Below are 23,543 nucleotides of genomic sequence, written 5' to 3' on the forward strand. Positions count from 1 at the left end.
GGTGTTTCACAGGTTGGTCTAACATGAGATACGAAGACAAACATTGTGGCCCTAGTATAGGTCCAGTATGTTGAGATACTGTTTGCAGCCACCCTGTGAAAGCATGCTTTCTAGCACTGTTATCATGATGTTCACTGCTGTGAGTGAGCCCAATGTCGGATGCCTTAGCTGAAGTGTTATATATTTCTACATTTTAACAGTGCAATCAAAGTATATAGTGCAAGAACGTGCAGACAAACTGTATTATGACATCATCATGCAGTGTTGTAAGTAGTTCAGTTGTTTTTTAAGAGGAACAGTTTATTTTGGGTTGTTTTAGGTCTGTTTGTAAGGATTTTTATGTTGAGCCTGAATAGAGGTGAAGTGATGGTTTTTAAAAAGTAGGGCAGAGGACTGTTTTTAGCTGTTAGTGCTGGAGAGGCTGTGTTTTTATTTTTGCTGTGTTTGGTGCCATTTTCAGCTAATAAAAAATATTAGTTTTTGCTGTTTTGACTTTTATTGATGGCCTACATTTAGCCAAAAAAATCAATCACAAAATTACAAACCAGATACCTACCCAACGAATGAATGTCTGAGTATTCGGATCCAGCCCTACTTTTTCCCACTCTTCTAGCTCTCTAATTGGATATTGCTTGAGTTGCTAGTTGGGTTACATCAGTGACCATAGGGCACTACAGGACTTGAACCTTTTGAATTGTGAAAAAACGTTAAAAAAAGTTCCCGGCCACTTACGTTGGGGCACATTTTTGTATTTTATGTTTGATTATTTTCCAATATTAAAAACGTTAAACTCAGCGAAATATGTAACTTGTTCACTAAAGGTTGTGGGAAAATGTCATGTTTAGGTTTTCCCCATAGAGGATGTGTTAATTGACTTCCACTTAGAAAATAAAAAATAGTGTAATTTGACTGGGGTTTTAACTTGGTATACAACTGTATGTAGTGTTTAAAATATCTATTAACAGTCCTGATGCTGACTGCAAGTCTTGGTGTATCGTATCAAAATCATAAATGGAGAGAAAAATCCTTTTCAGATAAGTGAATCACATGCTTATAATTTTTAAAGAAAAAAAAGATTTTAAGAGACTTCAGCAAGACTATGGGTTTACAGATTGTGTATACAGATTATACAACACTGGTAGTGTTTAAGTAGGGCTGCACAATATGGACAAAATACCATGTAACTATGTCCTGCAATATGCAGTGCAGTAAATTTAAAAACATGGCAATGAAACTACAGATTCATCTGGAACTCTGCTAGGTCAGTATACTCACAAATTGATGACAGCAGTGAGTTATCAATTAATGAGATTTTACAGCCCTGATTTAGAAAAATAGTGCACAAAAGAAATATTGATTTTAATTGTTTTTTATATTTTTGCTGTATAGCTTTCCAGCCTCGGTAAGGTTGTGTCTGTGGTCCAGACCAAACCAGTCCAATCCTCTGCTGTGACTGGACAAGCCTCTTCCAACCCAGTCACTCAGATTATACAGGTTAGCGACACCACCTGAATATATGTAAATTAAACATGTATACATATAGCTAAGTAATTTATTAATTTGTCCTTGTTCAGACAAAAGGCCCTCTCCCAGCTGGCACCATTCTGAAGCTTGTGACGTCAGCAGATGGCAAACCCACTACAATCATCACCACGACCCAAGCAGGGGGCACAGGGAGCAAGCCCACTATTTTGGGCATCAGCGGCATGGCCTCCACCACCACCAGCAAACCTGGCACTACTACCATAATCAAAACTATTCCCATGTCTGCCATCCAGCAAGGAGCCACAGGTTGGTACAGCAACCTCCTACTCTGTAGTACCTGGATTAAACTAGACTTGCAACTAACAGTTACTTAATTAATGCACCTGTTGACTAGTAAAATATTTTCGCTTACTTTCCCATTCACACTCTTTCTTTTGGACACTTTTTTAAAGTTCTGTCTGTGCAGCATGAGATTCACTTTTTTCTGTATAGTACACTAAAACCATAGAAGCCATTCTGCTCTCTACACTTCCTGTAATATATTGCATTCTGTCAGAATGATCATGCGTGCACTCAGAACACACTAGGGCATTATATAGTGCATTTATTAATGTTGTAGTACTTAAGTCTGGTCTTGGTCTCAGAATGATCATTACTGAATCTCACCAAAAGCTTTAATGACCGGTGCATAGCATGATGACCATTGTATATCACTGCCACTACCACAGTGTTTTTTTCCCCCTTTTTTCCATCATAAAAACACAGCCATGTTATGTAAAGCACATTTTATACCAGAAGCAGTAACCACACAGGCAGCAGCACGGAGCTCAAGAAGGGGCATCTGCCTTAACATTAGCTTTCAAAAGTTATACTCATTGATGCAATTTTGTAATTTATTTTATTACCATAGAATGAACTCCACATGAATTTCAATTTTTAATATTAATTATTTTGTGTGGTATTTTTCTTCTTTTTTTTATGCTTATAAAAATAATCCTTCATGACTTGGTCTTGCCCGCTCAAGCAAGAGTCTTGCTTGGACTCTTGAATACTGTAAAGTTTTGGACTTGACTCACCCTTCTGTTGTCTTATTCTTGTCTTTCTCTTGCCTGTTACTGCTACTTATCCATACAGTGCAATCAGTGCCGATTCTGAATGGGTGAAACAAATAACTTGGCACAATTCTTAGCTACTGATTTTTAATAACTGTAGTGGTTTGCTGGGTGGGATTCAGCCAAGTTAGAAAATCCCATTGTACTTGTTTCAGTTAGAAGGTAAGAGCTACACTTTATGTAGAGAGACATGTATGGATTATAAATAAATTTTGTGATTACATATTGCTTACGTTTTGTTTATGTAGATATTGAGGTTTTGTTTATATTCTTATAATTTATTTTATGTTGTCTGAGAAAATAACTTTACTTACCACAAACATGTGCACAGTTACAGACTGTAGTGAATCTGTTTCTCTGCATACTTTGTTAGCCCCCTTTTACCCTGTTCAGATGTCAGAACCCCCACAGGACCATCCCAGAGTTGGTATTATTTGGGTAGGGGATCGTTCTCAACATTGACATGATGGTGGCATGTTAATGTGCATTAGAGTGGATCAGATGGTGTTATATTTTTGAAGACCTCACAGTGTCAGTGAACGTGAGAATAGTGTACCTACCAAAAATGTTCAGCCAATAGCATCTTGTGGGCAGTGTCCCCGAGGCCACAGATGAAGAACTAGACGATGACGTGCAAACTGTGCAGCAACAAATGAGTCTGCTGTCTCTGACTTTATACCTTCAAGGTGGATCAATAAGGTAGGTGTGTCTAATAGACAGGGCAGTGTGTGGATAGTGTTTAAAAACTCCAGCAGCACTGCAGTGTCTGATTAACTCTTAGCAATGAACAAAACCTCCAGCAGTGCTGGGTATATGGGGGTCCTGACCTTTGAAAAATAGGGTAAAAGGGGGCTAACAAAGTATGCAGAAAAACTAATGGACTACAGTCTGTAATTGTAGAACTACAAAGTGCACCTTTGGAGGTGCATAAAATGGACAATGAGCATAGAAACAAGGAGGTGGTCATGTTATGTTTGATCTGTGTGTGTGTGTGTGTGTGTGTGTGTGTGTGTGTGTGTGTGTGTGTGTTGGTGTGTCTTTTGTAGGTGTTACTAGTAGCACTGGGATAAAGAGCCCCATCACTATCATCACCACCAAAGTAATAACCTCTGGCACCGGCACACCTGGAAAAATAATCACAGCGGTGCCCAAGATTGGCATGGCGACAGGCCAGCAGGGACTGACTCAGGTATGAAACATTAGCTCAGGGAATATTTAGTACATAGACGATAAACTTTGCAAAGAATCTTCATGTTTGAGGGCTCTCTGTCCCATCTGGATATAGGTGGTGCTGAAGGGTGCCCCGGGTCAGCCGGGCACTATTTTGCGCACTGTGCCCATGGGTGGCGTCCGTCTCGTCTCTCCTGTTTCAGTGTCTGGCGTCAAGCCAGCTGTAACCACACTGGTGGTCAAGGGAACAACTGGTAAAACATCTTTTTGTTACAGAAAGTTTACCATGTCTTAAATGGTTAGGTTTTGGTTTTGACTGGTCTAGTAGCCTATGCTCTGTGGATCCTTCTGTTACTCAAAGCTCTGCTTTGTTTAATTAATGACACAATGAGCTATAGATCAGGCAAAAAAAACAACAATGAAAGCAAGTAGGAAACATTTTGTTCTGCTCTTTAGATGGAGTTGAGTAACATCAAGTAATGAATGGTGTTACCCCACCAGTTACTGTTCTGCAAACAGCCTTCAGTCTAATCTTAAGTAGACTTGCTTGTGTCTGTTCTGCCACTGTATAACATGCCTTTTGGCCATGGATTTTTTTGTTTGGATGCCAGTGGTGTTTTGGCTGTTGTTGTTATTATGTATTAGTTTATCCATATGAGTTATTAAATACACAATCAATGCAAATAATTAAAATCCCAGATTTATTAAATAGTACATGCAAATAACTATGGGCTCCTGGTAATTTACAGAATTACCGTAAGTGGTTTTTGACATTGTCTTAAGTTTTTGAGCTCAAGGTGTTTGTCTTTTGCAGGTGTCACATCTTTGGGCACAGTTACAGGCACTGTCTCTACTAGCCTGGCAGGTGGAAGTGTGTCCAGTGCCAATGCATCCCTGGTAACACCCATCACAACACTTGCTACAGTGGCCTCTCTGTCCAGCCAAGTCCTCAGCCCTGCTGGCAGTGCATCTGCAGTGCAGAACAACCTCACCACCGCAACAGCTGCTATGCAGGTACGATGCAAGCAGGTATGATACAAGTACCATGCACTCATTATTAAAGAGCTTTGTGTCAGCTAACATGATGCTTTGATTGAATAAAAATGTAACATTTTAAAATTCCAATTAATAGTAAACTTTCATATAAATGAGGCTTTGCATTAGAGGTGGGCAAAATGACAATATTTTGTTGCAACTGTAATGAGCCATTTGCTTTTCTGAGCGTATATTGATTACTGTCAGTACTTACTGCTAGGGGTGGGAATCTCTAGGCACCTCAAGATTCGGTTACAATTCAGAGGGCTGCAATGCGAATATAAAATAATTATTGATGCATCTTTTTTCTGTACAGGATTTTTTTTTTTTCTCACTGTGTGACAACTTGGAACTTTTTAAAGTGTAGGATTTCTAATGGTCCATAATAATTTTTCTTCCAATATCTTTAATTAACAAATCAAATGGAGGTGATGTGGTAAGTCAACTGGAAGGCTCTCAGTCACTGCTCTTGGAAGTTACAGTGAACTAAGATCCTGTGGTAATGGATGTCCATGCAGCAGAATACAGTTGTTCAACTCGTTTTCTTCAGTGATTCTGTAACTTTGGTTTTAGTCTCATTGTAGAGAGTGGGTGTGTCTGTGTTATGAAAATGTCTTTTACATGGGATGCTGTATCTTGGCTCCTAAGTGTGCAACATGGTATGAAACCCCTGGTTCTCAATGACTGAGAACGGACATAATTCCTTGGCAATAAGAGTTGAAAGAGTTTTTAGTTCGTTTCGTCTTTTCCAAGTTGGGTGGAAGCTTTAGGATGGCTTAATCAGTGGTCCTCTGATTGGCAGCAGCTACAACCAGGCAGAAAATGGGTGGAAATATGTAATATGGTTTTCCCCTTTAACTCTATAGAAGCGAAAGTGCTTTCATACGTTCGCTCAACAACCTGCGGCTCTTTTCCTGGCCAGTTTTGCCTTGACATCAGAATTAGATTTCTAGGTAAAAATAAAATAATCCTCATTTGTGTTAAAATAAGGCTCTGCTGGTCATGCAAACAGTTTTAGCAATAAATGATCTTAAATGCTGGAACGCCTATAACTGCTAATTCACCTAGCTAGTAGCTCACGAAAAGGCAAAGAGAAAGATTTAAGATGAACATTGATAAATTTTGAGATAAATGGACTTGCATTTCGGATTATGGATTTGCATTTATAATCACTCCAGCTGGTTTCATGATGTATTGCATTTATGTAATGAGCAAATGTAATGAGAAACTGTCAAACACAAAAGACAAAACATGAAGCTGAAGTCAGTTTCTCATTCTCAATCTTCTTGGTCAAATTTTCCCATTCTGCCTTAAATGGTGCAGCAGTTACTTTCTGGTGCCCCAGGCACAATTTAAGGTGTGCTGGGAAAATTTGACCGAGAAGCTGGAGAACATGAAACTGACTTCAGCCTTGCAAAAAAAGTACAACACGCAGACATTTTACTGTTCACTTTTGTGGAAAAGTTTCCAGCTGGTGATGGAAGAAAAGTGGCTACAGCTGAGCTAAAGATTAAAGCAGAGCAAAGTAAGTCTTTTTTGTTTGCATTATATTTTTAGCCTACACTCAGACATTATCATGTACTGAGACAAATACAGCCGAGATGGTAAAATGGACTCAAAACTTGTTGCTCCCAAGGTGGTTTGATTGTTGTTGAAAACACAAAATGACTCTTATTAACATTTGGGTTGCTGACTTCTGCACTAGCTTTTAGTGTAGTGTGCATGCCACAGACTGTCCAGGCCCTGCACTTCCGCACTTTACGAAGTTCAGCCTTTTGCGTTCCGTCAGCATTACATTATCAATTAAAATTTAGAAAATCGATTTTAGACATTTGTGAATCAATTCTGAATTCTCTGTCCGCATCGCGATGCATCTAAGAATTAACCCCCCCCCCCACCCTACTTACTGCCATGTGTGTCATTACAGAGAGAACACAGTTTTGTTTGTGTTCTGTGCAGTACGCTATGTCAAACACCTGAGTAAAAATGGCTGTATTAATAGTGTTTACAAATGCGGTACTACTAGTGCATTGTTTGTGTCGAAATATTTAAAGTATTGATATTTTACTGTATCAGCCAGTGTTTGTGTGTTAATTTAGAGGCTTAAATGTATTGATGCATCACATTTCATTGATCTGAATATTATGCTGAAGGTACAAGTCTTGTATGTGATGCTGTATTTTTTCCACTTTTGTATAAATAGTGTGAACTTTAGGTTTGTTGACATTTTTTTTTTTAAGAATTCTGAATTGTAGCAAAATGTCGTGTGACTGTGATATATGAGGTTTCATGATGCATTTGTTTACTGAAGAATCATAATCAAATTGTTTTTGTAGTCTGATTTACTGATGTGTAATGGTTGGGTGGTTATTCTTGTTCTTTTTCTTCAGCCTACCCAGGTAACCTTAATTACCACACCTAGTGGCGCTGAGGCTCAGCCTGGACAGGATCTACCAGTCTCCATTCTGGCATCACCCACCTCTGAGCAGCCCTCGTCCAGTGAGCCCACTGATGCCTCTAGCACTGTTTCCCTCGTCTGCTCAAATCCACCCTGTGAAACCCACGAGACAGGCACCACCAACACTGCTACCCTGGCATCAGCCAGCATGGGCACTGAGCAGGTGGTCACAGTCCAGAGAGTGTGTTCAAACCCACCATGTGAAACTCATGAAACTGGCACCACCAACACGGCCACTACAGCCTCAGCTAATATGGGCAGCGAACAGGGTGGTGCAGTGCAGAGAATATGCTCTAATCCACCATGTGAAATCCATGAGACAGGCACCACTAACACTGCCACTGTGGTATTGTCCACCGTGGGCGCTGAACAAATTGGCACAATTCAAAGAGTCTGTTCAAACCCACCTTGCGAAACCCATGAAACGAGCAGCACCAATACGGCCACTACAGCATCAGCAAGAATGGGCAGTGAGCAGGTTGGCACAGTACAGAGTGTGTGCTCAAATCCACCATGTGAAACACATGAAACTGGCACCACCAACACAGCCACCACAGCTTCAGCGAATATGGGTAGCAACCAAACAGGTTTAACGCAGAGAGTGTGTTCAAACCCGCCATGTGAAACCCATGAGACTGGCACCACCAACACAGCCACCACTGCCACTTGCAGTATGGAGACAGATGGTACAGGTAACTTGTCCAGCATTACCCAGCACACTAAGCCGGTACTGTTTTATAGTGGTGGAAGAGAAATATTTTATTGTTGTGACATTTTGGGTGAAAGCTAGTAGAGGCGTATTCTTGCATGGAATAAAAATAATATTAAGATGAAAAAAGAGGCCAAAGCATCAACGATGTATTGTTTATCAAGTCAAATTATCGGTCTCTTATTTGAAGGAATAAGGTACATAAGTATACGTAGCACCAAATTATATGAGAAAAATATTGGACTTGGTAATTTATTTATTGAGGAAAATGATCAAATATATATTTTTAAGTGGCAAAAGTATGTGAACCTTTGCTTTCAGTATCTGATATGAGCTCCTTGTGCAGCAATAACTGCAACAAAACGTTTCCAGTGCCTGTTGATTCCTTCATACAAAACAGCTTAGAGTCTTTTAGGTATGTGTGTTTCTATGCATGAACTTCTTGCTTCAGGTCTTTCCACAACATTTTCTATAGGTTTTAAGGTCAAGACTTTAAGTTGGTCATTCCAAAACATTAACGTTATTCTTATTGAACCATTCTTTTGTAGAACGACTTTGTGAACTTGCTGTTGTAATTCAGAGTTTATTGTTCCATAAATGATTGCAAGCTGTCCTGGCCCAGATACAGCAAAACAGGTCACTTCTGATGGTGGAACATTAACATTAGCCACAGTTAGACGGGTGTTTTAATTGCCTAGATATTACCCTGGGTTCCTTTTGCGAGCTCGAGAATTTTTACATGCCTTGCTGTTGGTGTGATCTTTGTGAGCCGACCACTCTGGGGGAGTGTAACCATGGTCTTGAATTTTCTTCCATTTGTACACAAACGGTCTTGTGAATTGGTGGAGTCCAACATTTTTAGAGTGAATTTTGTAACATTTTCCAGCCACATTGCAACATTTTAGCAACAGCGCTGCTTCTGTCATCTTCAGAAGTCTTTGTTTGTGTTCAGAGACACTTCTACAAACGTGTTGTGAAGATCAGACTGTTATAGATCCCTGTTCTCAAAATAAAACAGGGTGGTCACTCACAACTCACTCACATCCCATTGATTCAAAACATCTAACTCTAATTTCACCTTCAAATTATCTTCTAATCCTACAGGTTCACATACTTTTGCCACTCACAGATATGTAATACTGGATTGATTGGACTCAATAAATAAGTGACCAATTCTAATATTTTTCTCTCGTGTGTTTAATTTGGTTGTCTTTTTCCACTATTAGGACTGTTAGGACTATTAATCTGAAGTTTTAGATCAAATGTATGCAGAAATATAGAAAATTCTAAAGGTTTCACAAACTTTTAAGCTCCTGTGTATGTGTGTGTGTGTGTGTGTGTGTGTGTACTAAGAAATTGTGAAATGGCACACTCTTACTGTAAAAATGTGATGGTTGATTTTAGTGTGTGCCGTGTTTGTTTTGACTTTAGCCCAGCAAGCTGGTGAAGTTTCAGAAGGATCAAGCGGCCCAGACACTCTGAGCTCTACTTCAGCTTCACAGAGCAGAGCCATCACCACAGTAACCCAGGCTACTCCTACTCCTGGACCTGCTGTTCCTGTGAGTCTTGACATCATGCTGCGGTTGGCTTATTTATTAATATACACGCTTGTATTTTTGATAGCATGTCACAGTGGTTCTCAATCCCAATCTTATTTAGCAGGAATTCTTGCTTAGCTGGTTAACTAAGCTTAAGTTCAGTCTAACCCTGGATTTCACAGTGGTGAATCACTTTTTTCACAAGGCTATATGTCAGCTCGTGCTTCATGGATTCTAGCTCTAGGATCAATCAAGGTCAAGCTTCTGGCCAATGAGGGACAGCCTTCCTGATGGAGGAGGATTTTTTTTTTCCTTCCTTATTTGGCATCTGTTACTTGGAATATTGCTTGTAAATGCTTTACTTCCTGCATATTTACATACATGTCCCTGGTCTTTTGCATTATTGCACAAAGCAGTTAGCCAAATGGCTTAAACCAATAGTCAATATTGCCGAATAGCGGATTGGGCAATATTATATATTCTTAGTCAGTATTAATTTTTGGCATAAGTAACCCACTAACTGTTTGGCATGCAATTTTTTTTTAATTTAAACACCCCAACTATGGGGTCATGCAGTAGCCAAAAATTACTCTAGACATAATTGTGGCAATGTCTTGCCTGCAAAGGAAAAAATAAAAATAAAGCAACATAACTGCACTTTATTTTATTGTATTACACTGTGTATTGTAGTTCATTGTGTTGTATTTTATTGTATTGTATTGCATTGAATGGCATAGAGTTCTGTGTTCACATCTGTTCCTTTTTCTCTCAGTATCTACAATGACTTTTTGTTTCTAGCAGTATCTGAGCTCAGGACTGTCTTTTTCTCTAAGCTGTTGGTAACTAGCAAAGATACTTTCTCTGGATGGACAAAGCACTTCTTGTAAGTCGGTCCGGATAAGAGTGTCTGGTAAATGCTGTAAATGTAGAATGCCTCCTCTCTAAACTGAACTTGAGACCAGTGATGATTTTGGACCAAAGGTTTTAGACACTGCAAACTGGTTTTGGTTGCAAGAACACTATACCAGCAGCACTATACCATCATTTTTCCCCCTAGGATAATGCAACAGCACTATAATGGGGAAAATTGTACACATGCTTTAACTCATGGAAGGCTTGTAAGGTTAGTTGGATCAGGTGTGTTAGAGCGGAAAACACCATAATATGCTGAAGAGGGGTTATATGGGACCTCCAAACACCTAGAATGTCAAATGAATAAAGATGTGACTATTTTAAAATTGTAAATAAAATTTTCTGTGATAAGATTTTATTTTTCTTAACCCTCTCTTGCTGTTTTGGACAGTCTCTGACGTCAATAACAGAAGCATCTACGGAAGTAGCATGTGAGGCTGTGATGTCGGAGGCGGAGCCTAGGCATACAGAGAGCCAGGCAGAGGCAGCCACAGATCATGAAGCTGCTATGATCACAGAGGCTGCACAGGAGCAACTACGCACAGCAGAGGTTTCAACAAATTCTAGAGTACTATGTGTAGTTCAGACTATTGGACAGAAATTTCTGTTAAAGATAATTTAGATTTTGCCATACATTTCTTCTATGCTCGGGAAGAAAAAATGTACAAATCTGACACTCTTGAGCTATACAAAATTAATTTCATGTGTTGCTGTGTCATGAAATGTATGATCTGAAAATTGAGCAAGCATTTAGCAAGTATTAACTCATTCATAGGTTGGGATAGAAAGCTTAAAACTTCCTCAGAGTGATTCAGCTGCCCTCACATCCTACCGTGTGTTCAGGCACAGTCAGTCTTTGCTTCTTATTTACCTGTGCAACTTGGATGGCGGGACACGCATAATTGATGGACATTTGTATTGTTGTGGATGCTGGAATAGGTTTACAGACATTAATTTGTGCTATTGCCCTCTCAGATGTTGAGGTTTATAACAGATGGGTGGTCCAATATTTTTTTTTTTATTTTTTATTTTTTTTATGGAGAACAGGAGTTCTTACTGTGCTATTATGCTGTCTCCAGGCAGCACCGCTAAATAAGTTTAAGTTCTCTGGCATGGACCAACCCCTTCCTGCCCAAGACCAAGATGTCGCTTGAGTGGCGTAACATTTTAAACCTGTTCAGACAACGTAACAGCATAGTAAGAACTCAAGGTTGAAATGAAGTAAAACTGCCGTAGTAACATAAGGACACACAAAGGCCAGTTGTCATTTGTGTTTGGGTACTTGTAAGGATTGTACAGCCTGATGGTATACTTACTCCTATGTTGTGACCTACATTAGCTAATAATTGTTTTATCTCTGTGGGTTAGATGGAGGGTGTGGAGGCGGCAACAGTGGCTCAGGAGGCACAGGCATTGGCTTTACCCCCAGAGCTGATGTCTGAGGGACAGAGCACTACCCTAATGGTTACGGGCCTGACCCCAGAGGAGCTAGCTGTGACAGCGGCCGCAGAGGCTGCTGCCCAAGCTGCGGCCAGTGAAGAAGCTCAGGCTCTGGCCATCCAGGCCGTGCTGCAGGCTGCCCAGCAAGCAGTCATGAGTGAGTGTTGCAGTCAGGTTCATGATCATCTTTGCAACTACAGTTGGGTGTTATGGACCGAACTCTTACCATATATTTTTCTATTTCATTTGATTTCAAGAGTTTTTACTGAACTGGGAAAATCTGCTTTTAGTCACAGTGCACCAGTGAGCTGGAATTCACTACACTGGTGTCACTCAGTCATTTTAAACTTTTAATATCAAACCACCTACAGACTGCCTGTACCTGTTTTACTTAATCATATTTATTTGTAACTTTTATTTTTATGTTAGTTCTCCTTAGTTCTTTATCTCTTTTTATTTATTTATTTATTTCTTCTCATTTTATTTTTAACTTTTTTATCATTACTTTTTTAGTTTGTGATATTGTACTATTACCTTACTAATTTTTGATCTTAATTTCTTACCATTTTAATCTCAAGTTCTATTTTTATCTACTTTTATCTTTTATTCACTGTTATTTTAAATTTTCTTTTAAATGTAGTTATTATTTTCTTTGTCATGTCAATCCCTGTTTTTGTAAATGCTCGGCTACATTAAAATTGAGGGTTGCCCTCAATGTACTTCCGAGTCAAAATAAAGGTTGATTGATTGATTGATTATTTTTTTGTTATTTTTTTAAATTTCTCATGCACAATGTTTTAAGCCTGAGTAGTATTTTTAAAGCCTGAAGTAGGTCTGATGCTCTGCAGATTTCACTGTCCATGTCAAAAGAGCAAAACATGCAGTGCCACCCAAAGTATTGATGTAACATATGGTCACCAATTAATCTTTGTTAATACCAGAATGAGGAACAGCATGTCTGTTTTTTCAAAATGTATCTCAAACTCATGTCATTGCGAAATGATTGTAGTAAATAAAGGATAAATAAATACTGTCCTGTGTCCGGCTGCCTTACAGGTACAGGTGAAGGCGACACCAGTGCAGACGATCAGCAAAGTCAGACCATCCCCATTGTCCTGACACAGCAGGAGCTGGCCGCTCTGGTGCAGCAACAGCAACAGCTTCAGGAGGCTCAGGCTGAGCAGCAACAGGAAGGACCCGTTTCGGCTTCGTTGCCTACTGAAGGCCTGGCACCTGCGGACAGCCTCAATGACCCCACATCGGAGAGCAATGGGCATGGTGAGATGTCCGCTGCAGTGTCCAGCACAGTGGGACTACTGCCCAGCACTGTGGCTGAGAGTGAGTTTTAATTTTTACAGATGTGCTCTCTGAAACTGGAGGGTCTTCCATGCTCAGCTTTCTTTGCTCTCGTATGCAAGTATAGCAGCATAACAACAGTTAATATATATGACTGTAGCAAAACCTCATCTCCAAAACGATTTAAAAGATAATGAATCAAATTTAATTCAAACATTATTCAAATGTTATTCAACGTTGTGGAGTGTGTCTGTGGGAATTTATTCCCATTCGGTAAAAAGAGCATTGTGAAGGCAGGCAGTGTTGTTGACCATGAAGGCCTGGCAATTAGTGTGTGTTCGAATTCAGAGGTGTTCAGTGAGATTGAGGTCAGAGCTGTGTGCAGGCCACTGTCGTTTCTCTACAGCAGACCAGTCAAACATTATGGGCCATGCTTTGTGCACAGGAACGCAGCCATGTTAGAAGAAAGGGCCTTTCCCAAACTGTTGCCATGAAGTTGGAAGCATATAACTGTCTGAAATGCATTTGTATGCTGTTGCATTAACATTAACGTTCACTGGAACTAAGGGGCCTAGCCTAAACAATTGACAGGGTTAGTTGTAATATTAACTGTTTTAGTGAAAATCTTTACTAAAATCATCTTTTGAGAACTACATTGTCTGTCATTATTTTAAATGTTACTGCGAACGTTACTGCGAGAGCGGCAGCCTGTTACAGCAGCTCCTGCTTACTTTCGTGTTTTTTTTTTCCTACTTTTGTACTTTCTTCCTCTCTCTGTTAGTACGTAAGTTCACTGAGTTGTTTCTTGTTTTCCTGCACTATGGACACCAAACTAGTGGAGTTTGCCCTGGTCCTTGCTCTACTTTTTTCTTTGTTTACAACCACGTCGCTGACGCAGCGTTATGCTGTTCTCTGAGTTGTGGCTAACGGCGCTAAGATCGGACACGGTCGTCTCGCTGGATGGCTTCCAGCTCATATGCACGGACGGGACAACGTTGAGCGGGAAGAGGAAAGGAGGTGGGCTGGCAGTATTTGTGAATGATAGATGGTGTAACTCCAAGCACATCACTATCAAAGAGCAAATCTGCTGTAAGGACATCAAGCTGCTGGCTGTGAGCATGAGACCCCTGTACTCGTACTCTGGAATATTCGCATGTAATCGCGGTAACTACGTATGTCCCCCCCTCCGCCAACGCTGAGACTGCCTGTGAGATCCTGCACTCATATGTGAGCAGACTGCAGACACAGCACCCTCAAGCCCTCCTTATCATCTCCGGGGACTTCAACCACGCTTCTACGTCCTCCACTCTGCCCACCTTCACCCAGTATGTAACCTGCCACACCAGAGACAAAATCCTGGACCTGTTTTATGCCAACACAAAGGAGGCATATAGGTCATCGCCCCTCCCTCCCCTGGGAAGATCTGATCACAACCTGGTTCATCTCCTGCCTGTGTACAAACCTCTTGTACAGAGGGAACCAGCAGTCACCTGCACAGTAAAGAAATGGTCTGAGGAAACTGAAGAGGCTCTGAAGGACTGTTTCAGCACAACAGTGTGGGAAGTGCTGTGTGATCATGAGGAGGAGGACATAGACAGTCTCACATACTGTGTAACGGACTATGTAAACTTCTGCGTGGAGAACACTTTACCCACCAAGACGTTACAGTGTTTCTCTAACAGCAAGCTGTGGATTAACCCTGACATAAAGGCTCTTCTGAAGGAGAAAAGAGGGCCTTTAGATTAGGAGATAATGAGGAGCTGAAAGCTGTGCAGAAGGAGCTGAGGGGGAGGATCCGGGAGGGGAAAGCTAGCTACAGGAGAAAGATGGAGGAACAGCTACAGCAGAATAATGTCAGCGGAGTCTGGAAAGGCCTTAAAGCAATCTCTGGCCACAAGAAGTCCGACTCTCAGGTGGTAGAGGACCAAAAGTGGGTGAATCTCAATCTGTTTTTCAACAGGTTTGATCACTCACCCGCCCCTCCCACCACACAGACATCTCTGCTGAAACCCTCCTGACTGGCACTTCCAGCATGCTGCTCTACCCCCTCTCTCACATCCACCCCCAGCCCAACAACGTTCAGCTCACATCTACCCCCCACTGGTTCTTCTGCTGGTTGTCGTCACCCCCTGTTCACACATTTTAACACTCAGCACCCCGCCTGCTCCAGCCTGACCTTCACAATGGCCCAGGTGAGAAATGAGCTCAGGAAGATCAAGGCGAGGAAGGCTACAGGGCTGCATGGCATCAGTGCCAGGCTCCTCAAGTCCTGCGCAGATCAGCTGTGTGGGATAGTGGAGCACATTTTCAACATAAGCCTGAAGCTGGGGAGAGTACCACAACTGTGGAATACATCTTGTGGAATACATCTTCATCACACCTGATGAAGACACTGGAGAGGCTGGTCTTTAGACAGCTCCGCCCTATGGTGAGCTCATCTATGTACCCACTTCAGTTTGCCTACCAACCTGGCATCGGGGTGGATGACGCCATCATCTACCTGCTGCGTGGAGCTCTTTCTCACCTGGAAAAGCCTGGGTGCACTGTGAGAATCATGTTCTTTGATTTCTCCAGTGCTTTCAACACCATACAGCCTGGACTCCTAAAGGACAAGCTGGAACAGGCAGGGGTGGGCCATCACCTAACACACTGGATCCTGGACTACTTCACCAACCATCCACAGTATGTGAGGACAAGGGACTGTGTGTCTGACATGGTGGTCTGTAACACAGGGGCCCCACAGGGAATGGTGTTAGCACCGTTCCTCTTCAGCCTGTACACTGCAGACTTCATGTACAACTCACCAAACTGCCACCTACAGAAGTTCTCTGATGACTCGGCAATTGTCGGCCACATCACAAATGTGGACGACAGGGAGTACAGACAACTGATTCAGGACTTTGTAGACTGGTGTCTGCGGAATCACCTACAGATCAATGCGGGGAAGACCAAAGAACTGGTGGTGGATTTCCGCAGGCGCACACATCCCCCTCCAGCAGTGAACATCCAGGGAACGGACATTGAAAGAGTGGACTCCTATAAGTACCTGGGTGTGCACCTTAACTATAAAACTGGACTGGACAGACAATACAGCTGCACTTTACAGGAAGGGACAGAGCAGACTCTACCTGCTCACTCCATCTTCTATGGAGTGGTCTGCTGGGGTGGCAGCATCTCCACCGCAGACAGGAAGAAACTGGACAAACTGATCAGGAGGGCTGGCTCGGTCCTAGGGACTCCTCTAGATCCAGTGCAGGAGGTGGGAGAAAGGAGGATGCTAAACAAGCTAGCATCCATGCTGGAGAACTACTCCCACCCCATGCATGAGACTCTGGCAGCACTGGGCAGTTCCTTCAGTGACCGGCTCCTTCACCCCAAGTTTGTGAAGGAGCGCTATCGCAGGTCCTTCCTTCCTGCTGCTGTGAGACTGTTCAACCAGCACTGCTCCCAGTAGACCACACACACATAAAATATACACACATACAATATACAAACATACAATACACACACACATACAGAATGCGAACATTCTTCATTGTGCAATATGTTCCTAAGTACAATACAGATTTCTATGCAACTCTTTATTTTATTTTATTATTCTTATTTCCTATAAGTAGTCTAGGGATTTAGCTTTAATTTTTATTATTTATAACGTTGATAATGTTTATACTGTTTCCCATTTCTATTACTGAGTACCTTACTCCTGTTACTCTGCTGCTGTAATACTGTGAATTTCCCCACTGTGGGACTAATAAAGGATTATCTTATCTTCTGCTGCAGCTCTGCAGTAACTTGCATGCTAATACTGTTCCCTGCTGGAGGACCTTCAGACTGCAAGTGTTTTCAAAATCCATGACCTCACACTTCCCACATTAAAAACAAGACGTTTTCTGTTATAGCAGCATTTTTATTATTCACTTAACCACTGGGGGAATATGAAGATTACTCAACCAGAGTTGTTAAAGACCCCATTATCACTCAATGTTTTAAGAGTAAAAATGAATAAAACATTGTGTACACTTTATTTAATATTATTTCTTTTTTACTGAGAATACTGACTGTAGATGAGGATCAGAGTAACTTTTTCTCCAAGTCAGAGTTGACTTGGCTACTCTGTGCTAACATTGTCATTTTAGCTTGTGTGTGTGTTGCAGAGAGAAATAACACAGGCAGTTGCTTAAAAAACCTCTTTCTCTGTCTCAAACTGACTGCTGGTGTGTAAGCCTGCTCACGTGTACCTCAGTTGTCCAGTGTATTTGTCAAACTGTTTAATGGTAAATTTTTCCACTTTAATTCTTACTGTTCTTTTACCAAAACAGTGACCATCACCTTTTGCACATCGTCATTGGTTGATTGTCTATTATCGATGATATCCTGTTACATTGCTGATGTTGCTTCCAGAGGATTAGTAATGCAACAGAGAATTGGAGGTTTTTTACATACTTTTGCACCCCACACTGAGAGTCTGCATTGTCTTCCGCTTCTTAGCTGAGTCTTGTTGCTCCTGGTTGCTTTTGGCAATATAATGCAATTTTAGATGATTTCTGGTGTGGAATGCATAGTTAATGTAAAGGGCAGCTGTTTTATCAGTCAAAAAGTTGGAAATTTGTAAAGTGGTTCAAATATGAACTGTTAGTTTGGTGTGAAAGAGCTGTATGAATGAAGTTAACTGCTCAGTCTGGTCAAACTTACTGATCATTTTCAGATTTTTTTTTTTCTTTTTCCCTTGTGTAGCTTTGGCTCCTTCCAGCACTCTGGCCCCTGCTGTAATCGCTACCCCAGTTAACCTACAGGCAGCAGTCACATTAACTGAGGTAGCCAACGGCATTGAAGCAGCGGTAAGGTTTTTTCACAGGAAAAATGTTGTAAATAATTCTTAATGTGTTGTAGATTTTGCCTACAACAGATCATCTTTGCTTGTTCAGAAACAGAACCCTCCCACTGCCACAGTTAAACCCCCAGTGAAGAAGGAAAATCAGTGGTTTGATGTCGGCATTGTGAAAGTGACGAACATGGTCGTAACACATTTTTACATGCCAGCTGATGGTTCACCTTGTATTGATGTAAGCCACTAAATATACTATACAGACATATACAAATTTAGTACATAGAAAAGCACCCTAATGGCCTCTCTACTTTACAGGATGATTCTGGAACAATCCCTGACTACAGCCAGATGAAGAAAGTGGAACTGCAGCCAGGAACAGCATACAAGTTCCGCGTGGCTGGCATCAACACGTGTGGCCGTGGAGCTTTCTCTGAGATATCAGCATTCAAGACCTGTTTACCAGGCTTCCCTGGGGCTCCGTGTGCCATCAAGATTAGCAAGGTACTTTCCTTACTTAGCGGATAAAGCAAAAAAATGTTCCTTTAAAGATTTAGGATGCCTTGGAATCTAGCTTGCACTTTTTAGTGCTATTCAGTAGGGGTGCAAGAATTATTCGACTTGGTCGACTAAGTTGGCAACTAATTTGGTAGTTGATTAGTTGATGTCATTAAGCATCTTTCTTGCGCTCATTAGGAATGTTTTGTCATTACCGTTTACTGGAGAATCAACAGCGTGATGGCAGCTTCAAGAACAAAATCCTTTAAAGAGAAAAAGGTTGTAGTTGTGCTATTTGTAAAGCCTACCTTCGCTGGCACAGGAGCACATCCTTCATGCTGGAGCATCTGAAGAGGAAACTCACTCTGAAGATTCATCTCTGTAAGATACGCCTCGTCCCAAACTGCACACTAAATAGTGTGTAAAAATGCCGTGTATACAGTTTAGAAGTGCACTCATTAGTGTAGTGTGTGATGTACATAAGTGTGTGGTTTGGGACTCAGCTAGAGTTGTGCTAGCGAGCTGGTTAGCTAATGTTAACGCTAAAATATCCATGTTCTGAGCCAAGCTGTAACAATTTGTTGCAAAGTGCTGCTCTTTGTAATCGTTAATACTCCGCAAACGTTGAGCTCCACTCACAAATGGTTTAAGGAAGAAGGTCTCCATGAACTGACAGGGCAGCTGGACAAAGGGTCCCATTGAAGTATTTACACAAAATCGTTCAAATTTAGCTGTTCATATAGAAGTTCTTTCCCATCGCGCTCTGATGGAGCTAACTTATGTGCAGCGGTGAATATCTGCTCTCATAGGCGCATAGAGAGACTTTATATTTCCTCTGATTCACTAAAGATCTGTGACTGTAAAATTTAGTTGCAGCAAAGTGTAGACAGACAGCAGAGCACCAAGCACAGACTGCATTGTTTAAATTTAACATTTAAAATTAAATCGATTTTTTTTATTTTTATTTTTATTTTTTTATTATTATTATTTACTCAATTAAAGAACCAGATTTAGTTTTGTTATTTTATTGCTGCTACTTGGTTATAAATATTGACAGGAAAAATACATTAGTTTTATTTATTTTGTATTACAGTTAAAGTTCATTAAAACAGTGAATTCTTGAATGTTAGTCATCTTTATTGTCTTTATTGTTGGTTAGCAAATGCATAAAACAATCTCAAGCTAAATTTAAAAGCTGATATCATCTACATAAGTTATTTGGTAATGTAGTCATTCTTAATCCGAATAATTGATTATTCGTTTCAATAATCGGATCGATTATTGTACAATCAACTTAGCATACTTTACATACATACATACATACATACATATATATACAAGATTTCTACAGTTAAACCTTATTAGTTACATGGATTTAACTTGAACAATGTGTAGTTTTGTTATTGGAGTACAAAGTTGGTTAGTTAAAGAAAAATTGCATAAGATAAAATTGCAACATGAACAAAACAGCTGCCTACAAACACCACAGAGACAAAACTGTGGTATTTCCAATCCAATGGAAATTAAACAAAATTAAAATGCATTCCATTTATACTTACCCATCCACAATAATGTGCTGTGCCGCAGACATCATAGTGATAAACTCTGACACATGATAACTTCATAATGCTAACAGCAATATGTTTGCTGTGTTTCATGCACTGTTTTAAACATGCCATCGCAACCATTTCCCCAGTACAGATGGAGACATGCAGGGCAGCTAAATGGAGAGAGAAAGGTTGACATTTGCTACCAAAGTCTTTATATGCTTACTTTGCTCTTGTTTAATTAATTTTATATTGGTATTGATGCATCCCTATCAGAGACACAGATATCTTTTATGTTTTTTGGGAGTTGGACAGAGAAACTTGTATCAGTAATAAGCCATGAGGAAAATCTCACTAATCCCAGTGTACAACGATTACTGAAGTGGAACAAGATCTGATCCCTCAGGAACTTGTGTAGTGAGGCTGAATGTGATTGATTCCAGGATAACTGGTAGAATCAATCTTTAAGACAGGTTAAGAACCAAGCAAGAGCTGTGTTGACAATACTGAAAGAGCTAAAACAAGTATGTGGTGGTTCAGAGGAAGCTGACAGTTTGAGGACATGTAGTTTTCCCTGGCTTGTATCCAGACTGGCTGGTATCGAGAAGGTTATGCCTGTTAAGATAGGGAAGACTGCTGTGCCAGAACAGGTAGCTTGTGTAATTTACAAAGTACAATTTAAAATAACACCCTGTCCATTATGGACACTTCTTCTTTTGGTGTCTCTAAACATCAACCTCAGCTAGTCTTGACGCTGTTTCTGATGGACTTATTCTTTGGCAGTAAGCAGTGAAAAGCTGAAATTGTGGATCCTTGGAACTGTGTGTAGTTTGTTTGATTCAGCAGAAGTGCCTCTATTTGGATGTACTTGTTTTAATTAAAACATTTGTATTTCATATGTTTTCTTGTACATTTGCTAAAGATTTAGTGTGCTTACTTAGTTTGTTTGGCCTGGTACGTTAATAGACTTGTCAAAATAAAAAAAATCATTTATTTTCCTTTTTCAGAGCCCAGATGGAGCCCACCTAACCTGGGAGCCACCGTCAGTAACTTCAGGGAAGATCATCGAGTATTCGGTGTATTTGGCCATTCAAAGCAGCCAGACAACGGAGGCTAAAGCTTCTGCTCCGGCTCAGCTGGCCTTCATGCGTGTTTACTGTGGCCCAAATCCATCATGCCTGGTTCAGTCGTCCAGCTTGTCCAATGCTCACATAGACTACACCACCAAACCAGCCATCATCTTCCGCATCGCCGCCCGCAACGAGAAGGGCTATGGCCCAGCCACGCAAGTGCGATGGTTACAAGGTGGGCAGTTTAGGGATTGCAATTAGACAGGGTTATACTGTGGAAATCGCATGTTTTTGAAACATGCTAATTTGAGCTGCAACTGTTAGTTGAACAACACTCCACCCCCACCCCCCCATCCCTCCATACAAGATTTTTTTTTTTTTTTTTTTTGTGAAGTATTATTTTCCAGGAGGTCTTTGGGAGGAGGAGTCTGTAGTGCTTTATAAGGGTGTGATGGAGACATTCTGACAGGTTGCAATATGTTACAGGAGGTGGATTGTGGATTGTTGGATCATAAAAGAAAAGGCCTGATGCACAAAATAAACTTTGAATTATGCTGCTGGCAAAGGGAGAGAAGCTGATGAAGGCAGAATTGTTAAATCAGTTAATTATTTCTTAATTATTAAATAATTATTTATTGCAGCTCTAATATTAAATGCGCATTGTTTCTGAAAGCTTTGGGTGTCTTTTGTAGAGTCGGGCAAAGATGCCGCTGCCAAGTCTGCCCCAAAAAGAGCAATGTCCTCACCGGATGTGTAAGTCCTCAACGGTTAACACATTTACTAGGTTTTTTTTCCCTCCTAGAAAATTACCATTTCATTGTTTACGTACAACTTAAGTAAATAACGAATTACCAGATGTCTTATTTAATTGCAGTAAAGGGACTGGTCTGAAGAAAGCCAGGATGGATCAGTAAGGGTGAAAATTGCCACCTCTCTCCCTTCAAGTTTCCCCTCAAACTAGGACAGCCCCATTCTTCCAAACTCTGCTGCACATCCACTGGTGTTTTAGACATGTATTTCAACAGCACAACATCAGAGCGAAATTAAACCATTTAACCAATGTCAAACAACTGCTAGGAAAAACGTTTCTTTGGTTTTAGGGCGAAGCACTTGTCCTCAGATAAAGGGAGGATGCATTTTTTTTTTTCCCTTGTTGAAGGAAAACAAATGAGTAAGAGACTGCAATCCTGTGAAAATGTTGCATTACTGAGTATACTGGAGCGGAGATGAGGAAGGAAATCTTGTACTAGCGGGACAGAGACTTTGCTGAGACTGACCTGTTATGTGTATGTGGGAAAAATTGGCGAAGAAAAAAATCCTCCCAAAATATTAGAAAGTACTGATGCAGATAACCTTTGTGTAGTTTATTTTTGTATTTTTAAAGCTTTTCCCTGCTTGTGAATGTGTATGTCTGTGTACAATTTTTTTTAAAACTTGTGTTAAAACTCGCCTCCTTTTCTTTTCATGGTTGTCCCAGTAGTTCTGAAATGTTTGAGATGAGTTTGCGAGTCGTACTGGATTTGAGCAGTGTGCCTGTGTGTAACTGTCGTTTTTAGCTGAATTACAACTGAAAGCCTTTCACATACAGGCAGGGAAATGGCTCTTTTGTTTACTTCATATTTTTTATGATTGTTTCAAGCTGTATTTGTATACCAAACCTGTACATGTAATAACCATTAATGATTTTTCCCTTTTATTGCCCCTTTTCCTGCACTGCTTGTTAAAATGCTTTATTTTGTTTGCCCCCACCCACCAACTGATCTTTACTCTCTCCTCTGGCTTTCCCTCATGCTTTTTTAAAGAATGCTTCAGAACATGGATTTGTAGATTTTCTGCCCTTGATCGTGAAGGAACATGTCCATGTGAAACTTCATAGATTTTTACTTTCATTCTTTTCAACTTTGTAATTTACATACAAAATGAATGGTATGCGAGTAAATGTTATTGTGTACTTGTTTTGACTTTAGAGGGATGTCTTCATGAGAAGGATTGAATTTGAGGTGTTTTGTTTTTTGTGTCTTCGTAGGGTTTTTTTTTTTTTTTTTTTCCTCCTTTTTCATTCATTCTTGGTTAAGCCAAGTAAGAATTCAATTGTAATATAGTTCATTCATACCACAAGAGAAAATGATTACATCTTGGCCTTTTATATATTACTTGTAACAAAGTTTTTACATGTTGGTCATCTCCTGATTGCCTTTTGTGTCTTGACTTATAAAAGAAATGAAATATATACTGTCTCCCTGATTAATCGTAACGACTTTTATTTCTTTGAAGTACAACTCATTTAGCTGGCCTGGTTCCATTCATGGTGTCCTTTTGAATCCTACATGGATAACGGGTTCATTTCTTGGTAGCTGTACTAAATGGGATGAATAAAAGGTTTTTAGAGAAATTAAAGAATATCATCCATGTCTCATAATTCCTGGCATTCTGTTGAAAATGTAAACC

The 23,543-nt window shown here is 40.4% G+C and overlaps 1 protein-coding gene across 7 annotated transcripts in view; it reads left to right on the top strand.

The window, feature by feature from the left end:
- Window positions 1-23,492, top strand: part of hcfc1a (host cell factor C1a) — a 34,338-nt gene extending 10,846 nt beyond the window's left edge. For 4 of the 7 annotated variants that reach the window (XM_017719141.2, XM_037532179.1, XM_037532180.1 and 1 more), the window contains 16 exons: window positions 1,390-1,494; window positions 1,575-1,791; window positions 3,644-3,786; window positions 3,883-4,021; window positions 4,582-4,796; window positions 7,193-7,952; window positions 9,401-9,528; window positions 10,811-10,969; window positions 11,788-12,016; window positions 12,916-13,197; window positions 17,890-17,993; window positions 18,081-18,218; window positions 18,299-18,484; window positions 21,033-21,330; window positions 21,788-21,848; window positions 21,970-23,492. In XM_017719141.2, coding sequence (XP_017574630.1) covers window positions 1,390-1,494; window positions 1,575-1,791; window positions 3,644-3,786; window positions 3,883-4,021; window positions 4,582-4,796; window positions 7,193-7,952; window positions 9,401-9,528; window positions 10,811-10,969; window positions 11,788-12,016; window positions 12,916-13,197; window positions 17,890-17,993; window positions 18,081-18,218; window positions 18,299-18,484; window positions 21,033-21,330; window positions 21,788-21,848; window positions 21,970-22,009 — 3,204 coding nt within the window. In that variant the 3' untranslated portion in view covers window positions 22,010-23,492. The remainder of the gene's footprint in view (window positions 1-1,389; window positions 1,495-1,574; window positions 1,792-3,643; window positions 3,787-3,882; window positions 4,022-4,581; window positions 4,797-7,192; window positions 7,953-9,400; window positions 9,529-10,810; window positions 10,970-11,787; window positions 12,017-12,915; window positions 13,198-17,889; window positions 17,994-18,080; window positions 18,219-18,298; window positions 18,485-21,032; window positions 21,331-21,787; window positions 21,849-21,969) is intronic. The other 3 variants (XM_017719142.2, XM_017719144.2, XM_017719143.2) reach the window with 3 other exon arrangements.
- Window positions 23,493-23,543: the final 51 nt, after the last annotated feature.

The sequence above is a fragment of the Pygocentrus nattereri genome, chromosome 21 (assembly GCF_015220715.1).
Source record: "Pygocentrus nattereri isolate fPygNat1 chromosome 21, fPygNat1.pri, whole genome shotgun sequence".
Taxonomy (NCBI): Eukaryota; Metazoa; Chordata; class Actinopteri; order Characiformes; family Serrasalmidae; genus Pygocentrus; species Pygocentrus nattereri.